Source organism: Rhagoletis pomonella, unplaced genomic scaffold (genome assembly GCF_013731165.1).
Source record: "Rhagoletis pomonella isolate Grant_MI unplaced genomic scaffold, Rhpom_1.0 Rhpom_scaffold_00002, whole genome shotgun sequence".
Classification (NCBI taxonomy): domain Eukaryota; kingdom Metazoa; phylum Arthropoda; class Insecta; order Diptera; family Tephritidae; genus Rhagoletis; species Rhagoletis pomonella.
Genome location: NW_023458556.1, coordinates 101,370,000 through 101,378,123, shown reverse-complemented (window position 1 = coordinate 101,378,123; position 8,124 = coordinate 101,370,000). Strand labels below are relative to the sequence as shown.

The 8,124-nt window shown below is 45.6% G+C and overlaps 1 protein-coding gene across 1 annotated transcript; it reads right to left on the bottom strand.

Moving 5' to 3' along the window:
• Positions 1 to 7,148: 7,148 nt before the first annotated feature.
• On the bottom strand, positions 7,149 to 8,103 carry LOC118734262 (the record flags this gene model as incomplete). Its single annotated transcript, XM_036463978.1, is given in 1 exon segment — positions 7,149 to 8,103. A coding segment is annotated over 1 exon segment (937 nt), but the record flags the coding sequence as incomplete, so codon positions are not given.
• Between the last annotated feature and the right edge of the window lie 21 nt (positions 8,104 to 8,124).

Below are 8,124 nucleotides of genomic sequence, written 5' to 3'. Positions count from 1 at the left end.
TACTGGAAACCGATCCTGTACTCGGTTCTCTGACTATTGAGAGGACAAAAAAAGAGTAAATACGGTTCTCTCTCTGTCAGAAGTTACCAGTTTTAGTCCGAGAATTTTTTGCTGGTAAATTCTGGTAAATATGTCAAACGATCAGCTGTAGTGTGTTTGGCTACCAAATTGAAAACAAAAGAAAAGTGAACTCTGCTAATTGATGTTGAAAAGTATTTAATTACTTGATTAAGTGGATTCTAATGAATTTGAAAATGTGTTTGGTTATTTACATGTGTGAGCTGAGTGTGCTTACATACAAAATAAGCAAAAATTTACAACCAAAATTTGGAGGTTATGCTGAAGTTTACAGAAGTTACCATTTTTTACTAGAAAGCGATCCCGTACTTTTCAATGTTACTCTCTCGTTGTGAGGGAATTTTTATTTTTTGACAGTTTTACTAATCCGAGTCCGAGGAATACGGGATTGCACCTATTATTAACCATTTAAAAGTTATAAACAAAAAACTTTTGTTAAATTTCGTTTTTTCCTGTGAGCAATTACGATGTCAAAAATGCACTAAATCACCAGTTTCCACTTTCAAAACACTATTAAAACGTCTCCGGTTATTGTTTTATGCAAACAAAATCATTTATTCACTTATTTTATATATTTCGTTAATAAAACAGAGTAAACAAACTTTGCGCCTGCCAAAATTATTATAACCTGAAATCTCTGGTATTGCCACTTTATTTCACATTTCATTTGCGCTATTACACTCACTATACACTATACACTTCTTTTTTTACTTTCACCTAAATAAAATATTCTAACCAAAATATAATAGCAAATTTCGCTATACCATGGCAGCGCTACTTTTATGGTTTACAGTTATTTATTGAAGTATTGATTTTCATTGAAAAAGCGCCAAAAATTTGAATCTGTTTAAATACAGAATTCCACTTTAATTTGATACCCATCAGGGATGATAAATGAGTTTTTAATTTTTGTACCAAATGGACAAAAAGAATGTACTAAATCAGCCGAAAAAGTACCAAAATTTAAAAGACCAGACAGACATATGTATATGGGTAATTTCCAAACAAAGTGTTCATGGCAGGTATTTTATATATTTTTTTTAAGATTGATAATCTTATCCTCTAAAATCGTTTACTGACGCGAATACGAAACTGCTTTCATGCTCTTCAAAAATTAATTTTTGTTCTTATTTTTGCATTTTTGCAAAATATTTTCCAGTAACGTTCAGGCAATCGCCGCGTAAGCATCGTTGTCTCCCGTCGCGATTACTACTCTTACCCACAGCTTCTGTGCTAGTTTCTTAGTTTTGTGCAAAGCTTAAGCTCTACACACGTACTTACATACTTTCGCGTAAACGCACTCCAACAAAAGTTCAAACCGACAGTTAATTAGAACAAAACAAATAAATAAGCCGGTGTACCAGCTCAGCATTGAAAGTGCGCACTCGCGAAGGATGAACGGCGTCGATCCCCCCAACACCAACAGGTTTAAGGACCTAAATCCTGACCAGTATCTCAACACGCCAATTTTCTGAAACAAGAGAATTAGAACAACCGACTTCCCCCTGCTCCCAGAGACCCGTCAAAACGATGACCACATTCCGCGTTTCCTGGTCATCGCCGCCGTCGCCAACTCAGCAGAGCCAATCCGACCAATAGCTTCCTACAACGTCTTCCAAATCGAGAAAGGAATTAACGCCATATCACGAGATTACACAGATGTTACCCCGCTAAGAGCCGGCGATCTCCTGCTCAAAGCCAATAATCTTAAAACTGCACTGATTTTCCTCAAAGCCACGCATGTAGACTGCATCCCAGCAAAAATCACAAATCATGTCGCTCTGAACTCTACTCAACGAAGAATTTACTCGAGGAATATCATTGACATTTCTGAAGAAGAGTTAACAAAAGAATTGGCTTCCGAAAAGGTTATCACCATAAGAAAAATTATGAAAAAAATCTATGATAAACTGATAGCCACAGGCGCCGCAATAGTAACTTTTGATCTTATACGACATCCAGAATACTTAAAAATAGGCTGGGAAAGAGTAAAAGTTCAAGAATATATCCCGAATCCGATGCGGTGTAATAACTGCCAGAAACTAGGCCATACTAAGAAGTGGTGCCGAAACTCAGAGCTATGCAAAACTTGCGGTATCCCTCCTTCTCACTGTTCTTGCACACACAGCTACTGCGTGAACTGTACTATTGATACACACACATCATCCGATCCCGCATTCCCTACCTTTCTTAAGCACAAAGCAGTTAACAAAGCCAAAGCCGTAAATCGATGCACAACAAGACAGGCATGGAAACTTTATAGCTCCAACCCAACAGCATACAATATTCAACCCTATAATAAAAACCCAATGCTATCTTTAGCACAAGTTGTCTCCGACACCACTAATACACAAACAACAACACCAACCAAAATGCAAAGCAAAGAAACGATCACAGCACCGAAGCAAACAAACACCCACAACAACGAATCATCCGTCACACACAATAAACACACACATACCAACAATAGCCAGCCAACAAATACAATCCACTCCAACATAAAAAGCAAAACAATAACATCAAATATAAAAGAAACCATAAAAAATAGTCAAACAGCAACAATTTCAAAAAATAATACAAAATCAACAACTTCCTCCCCGAAATCGCGAAGAAGAATCTATTCGCCACAAGCATCGACCAGCATTAACTCGTCACCAGAAAGAGACTTTCGCACCCCACCTAGCGCCTCTCAAGCAGTTAGTGATATCGAAATGACTCCATGTAGTCAAGTATTCTCCAAATATCCCGACCTCAATGTCCTACTCACACCAAAAACTTACAAACAGACTCTGCCGAACCAAAAACAAAATCAGTAACCCAACAACCACCCCAAAAACAAACCATTAAAGTCTATTTTTTAATATAATGGTATCTGTTAAATAAAAGACTCCAACGATGTCCTCTAGAAATCACACGTTTATTGCTGCAGATATTGTCGCAAAAGAGACCGTATACAAGCTGGTTTCGCGCTTATATAGCAAAATGAATATTACAAAAAAACCGTACTAATGCAAATGGATTCTTGGCAAACAATAGAAATGTCAAAGTAGATACATAGTTATCGATAAGCTAGGGTAGCCATAGAGTACAAGTTTGATAGTTAAGAAAACATTACAATGAGTTCACACTTAACTCTAAACATCCTGCCCGGTCGAGTCGGCTGACTCGAAATCATCTTGTTCAAGCAGGCAGCATAGCTTTTGAACGGCTCGGGTGATGCATCCACTCGCAGTGTTCAAAGTGACATTTCGGACGGCCCCGTCGTCTCCGTGATGCACTGCCACCACACGACCAAGACGCCACTGGGTTGGTGGTAGATTCTCATGCCGCACCAACACCACATCGTTGACTCGGATATCCGTGACCCGTCGCTGCCACTTATTGCGCCTCTGGAGCGTGATCAAATACTCGGAGCTCCAACGCTGCCAAAACTCCTGGTGGACTTGTCGTACCCACTGCCACTGCTTCAAGCGATTGGTGGGAATCTCGCGATTGTCTGGCTCCGGCACAGCTAAAAGCGGTGCTCCGATGAGAAAGTCCCCTGGTGTCAATGCAAACTTCTCGTCTGGGTCATCGTACAGTGGAGTGATCGGACGAGAATTGAGACACGCTTCTATACGCGCGGCCAGGGTCTGCAATTGGGTGTACCACATTGTCTGAGAACCCACACAGCGGACCAGATGATGCTTGGCAGACTTAACCGCAGCCTCCCAGAGACCACCCTGGTGTGGTGCACTAGGAGTGATGAAATGCCACTGGGTGCCCATGCTCGCTAACGATCGTTGATTGTTCTCATTGTTCCATGCCGCCACGTCTTCCTGAAGCAGTCGATTCGCACCCACAAATGCCGTGCCGTTATCGCTGTATAAGTCGCGGCAAGGACCCCGCCGACTGGTAAAGCGTGTAAAAGCGTCGAGGAAGGCTTGCGCAGACAGATCATCCACCACCTCGATGTGAACGGCTCTAGTCGCCATGCATACAAAAATAGCCAAGTATGTCTTCACGAGAGTGCGAGAGCGTTTTGTGCCAACACGTAGAGTGAAAGGGCCACAATAATCTACCCCAGCGGATACAAATGGTCTTGCAGGTTTAACTCGCTGCCCGGGTAACGAAGCCATTTGCTGCTTGAGGAGCACCCCTCGGTGACGTCGACATACGACGCAGTGGTGTACAAAGGACTTGACAGCTTGTCTTGCGTTTAAAATCCAGAAACGGCGACGAAGTGTATGCAGCGTCAGCTGTGCTCCTCCATGTAGCGTTGTTTCATGAGCTTGTCGGATTAAGAGGTGCACGAGAGGACTGGATCTCGGCAAGATCATCGGGAGTCGCTGGTCGTGCTCAACTTCCGCCTTGTGGAGACGACCTCCAACACGTAGGATCAGGTGCTCATCTAAGAAGGGATTTAATGAGAGAATCTTACTTGAAGATGACAAACCTGAGCTGGCCTTCAGCTGCTTAATTTCGGACGCGAAATTACTTGCTTGCTCCAACCGGATCAAAATGTCAAGCGCATCATCTAACTCCCGTGCACTTACAACAGGTTGACGAAAGTGTCGACGTCTCGGTAACCATCGTAGCAGGACGGCCACCGTCCTTAGTAACGGCTGCATGGAACTGAAGCGTTCAGTCAACGAGATGACATAGCCATCTCGCCTGCGCGTTTCCAATGGTCGGACCAGATGCACTCCGACCAGGCACGATACTGTTCGCTCCTCAGCGTGAAGTACCTTGGACTCGTCCGGGCTGAGAGGTATGTCCGTACTATATAGCGCGGAGCTATCTAGCTCACCGGGTCCGTGCCACCAAAGTGGGTGATGTAGCAGCTCTTGCGGTGTTATGCCCCTGCTAGCACAATCAGCGGGATTCTGCGCCGAACGAATGTGACGCCATCGATCTGGAGATGTCAACTCTTGAATCCTGCGAACACGGTTTGATATAAATTGTTTCAAGGTTGATGGTTGCTTCTTAAGCCAGCATAATGCAATTGCAGAGTCCGACCACAGAAAGTAGGGAGCTTCGGACAAGCTCAGGACCGATTGCACATGCCGGAGGGTTTCTGCTAACAACACTGCTGCCGAGAGTTCAAGTCGTGGTATGGTTGAGCCTTTGAGTGGAGCCACTTTCGTGCGTGCAGTAAGGAGCGAGAGCGGCGTTGCGTGGGAATCGTCTATTGTCCTTATGTAGATCACGGCCGCGTATGCATATGAGCTGGCATCGCAGAACCCATGTAACGTGGTCCGGCCATGTCGCACCATACCCAACCACCGCTCGATTCGAACTTGATTCAGAGCCTTAAGCTTGGAACGATACCTCAGCCATTCCTCACGAAGGTCGTCAGGTAATGGAGTGTCCCAAGACAACCCCACAGACCACATCTTCTGAATGAAAACCTTCCCCGTTATTACTACGGGGGACAGCAAACCAGTAGGATCGAAGAGTCGAGCGACTTCCCTGAGCACGCTTCTCTTGGTAGGAACATCTATGGTCGGCTCAACCTCAACGCGATAGAACAACTCATCAGTCACCGAATCCCATTTAAGGCCCAGGACCGAAGTCTCGCCGGAGTTGAATGTATAACTGGAAATAGAGGCGTTACTCGACAAACACATCGTTACCTGATTATCGTTTGAGTTCCATTTGCTCAGCGTAAACTTTCCCGCAGATAGAATAGCATCTACACTCCTCGCCAGTTCTATTCCTTCACTGGCATTCGCACAGCTTGTCAAAAAGTCATCAACATAGAACGACGTCAAGATTGCATCTCGAGCAAGAGCCGCCTGATTCTCGTCTCGAATTACACTGCAGTTATAGACCGCACACTGTTGAAGGGCACGTACGGCGTTGTAAGGGCTGCTCGCCATCCCATAAGTGACTGTCTTCAAACGATAAACACCGATATTGTCTGCCGGTGACTCTCGCCATATGATCCTCTGGAGATCCTGATGTTCGGAGGTAACCAGCACCTGCCGAAACATCTTCTCAATGTCAGCGGTAATCGCCACTCGGTATCTGCGAAATCGTAACAGTATGTTTACAAGTGAGTCCTGAATGGTTGGGCCCACCAGCTGAACGTCATTGAGGGAAACGCCTGTACTCGTTTGCGCTGACGCGTTGAACACGACTCGAAACTTTCCAACAACCGCATGATGAGGGATGTAGTAGCACCCGTCATGAGAATATGGTGCTTGCACAGGCTCCATATGCCCCAGCGCAGCATACTCACGCATAAACTTCACATAGTTTTCCTGTAGTGTAGGGTCAGCAAGCAGGCGGCGTTCCAGTCGAGTGAACTGCCGCAACGCAAGTGAATAAGAGTCGCCTAGTACCGGCGCGTCCCGCCGCAGTGGTAGATGCACGACGTAGCGCCCGTCCAGGGTACGACGATGTGTGGAGTCAAAGATGTGACCACACTCTTCATCATGAGATTCATAATCAATCGAATCGCCATCCATTCTCCAAAGATTTCGAACCAATTCTTCCAACCGCACTTCATCCTCACCTAGCAACGCGCTGAGTGCGAGCGATGATGACCCATTCGATGTAGAAGAAACAGTTGCTGGGCCAAATACTACCCAGCCAAAGCGGGTACGCTGGGCGAAGGGTTCATCAGGTCGTCCGCCGATAATGTCACCCTCCAATACTTGTCCCCACACATCCGCACCAATAAGAACGTCAATAGTTCCTGGAGTACCAAACCAAATATCCGCCAAGTCCAGTTCCTTTAAGTAGGACCACTGGCGCATGTCCACCTTCATCGCAGGTGTCTGAGAAGTGATAAATGGTATCACCAGAGCTTCAATCTGCATCTCAAATTTAGTAGTTGTAGACTTCAGTGTAAGTATAACACTGCCTTTAGCTTGCGTGTTGACGGCTGCTCCAACACCCTCGATGTTAACACTGCACTTCTGTCGAAATAGCCGTAATGCGTTTGCAAAGCGATCTGTAATTAAGCTAACCTGCGATCCTGGATCGCACAAGATACGAGCCACGCGTTGAACCAATGCCTCTCCATAAGCATATGCCCGTGCTGTCGCTAAAAGAGTTATTGGCTTGGATTGGGCAATAGTGGCTGCTGCAGGGGCTGCTAGTCACAAAGCAGTTGTTGATTTTACTTGACTGGTTCCTTCATTAGACACGTGGGGTGGAGATGGTGAGGCTGGCTGTACAATGGTCGAAGGTTTGTCGCGGCACAAAATGGTGTTGTGCTTGCGGCCACAGCTCCTGCAACCTCCCGATGGACACTGCCTCGAAGAATGTCCACCCCGTAAACAATTGTAGCAAAGCTTCAAATTTCGTATTGCTTCGAACCGCTGCTCTATTGGCATTGCTATGAGTGCAGGACACTTCATAATACGATGACTTCCACGGCACTGTGCGCACTGTCCCACCTCAGCAGCTGCCACGTGCGACTTCACCGAGCGTTGCTGTCGGGGCGGAGGTTCCGCAGAAATGCTATGCGCCCGTCTTTCAAGAAATTTCAGAAGATCTTCTAGTAGAGGTATTTCGTGTGAAGAACATTTCATACACCAGTCCCTTTTCGTAGCAGATGGTAGCTTCGAGACCACAATTGGCACCGATAATGCATCCCATTGATTGACGGGAATCTCCATGACTCGTAATGCGCGCAACATCTCATGCACCGTGTCAACAATAGCTAGTAAGGCCTTCGATGATTCTTCTGCAGCTACTTTGAGGTTAAGGAAGCGTGACACGTGTATTTCAGCAAGCTGTTTCCTGTTGTCGTAGCGCTCCTTCAAGGCCTTCCACACCTCCTCATATCCACCAGAGTATATACCTCCAACTAAGGGTACACTGCTCGCACTGACTGCTTGCCGTAGCTTACCCAACTTATACGCTTCAGGGTAAGTGGACCGATGTACAAGCGTTTCAAAAGCATCTTTGAAAGCCAGCCAGTTACACATGTCTCCATCAAACGCCGGGATAGCAATCGGGTCTAGCTTCAAATCGACTGAAAATCCCTCTAGATTTGTGGTAGGGCCTGTGCGCCCTCCTGTACTGGGAGTGGCACTAATTTGCGCTCGAGAT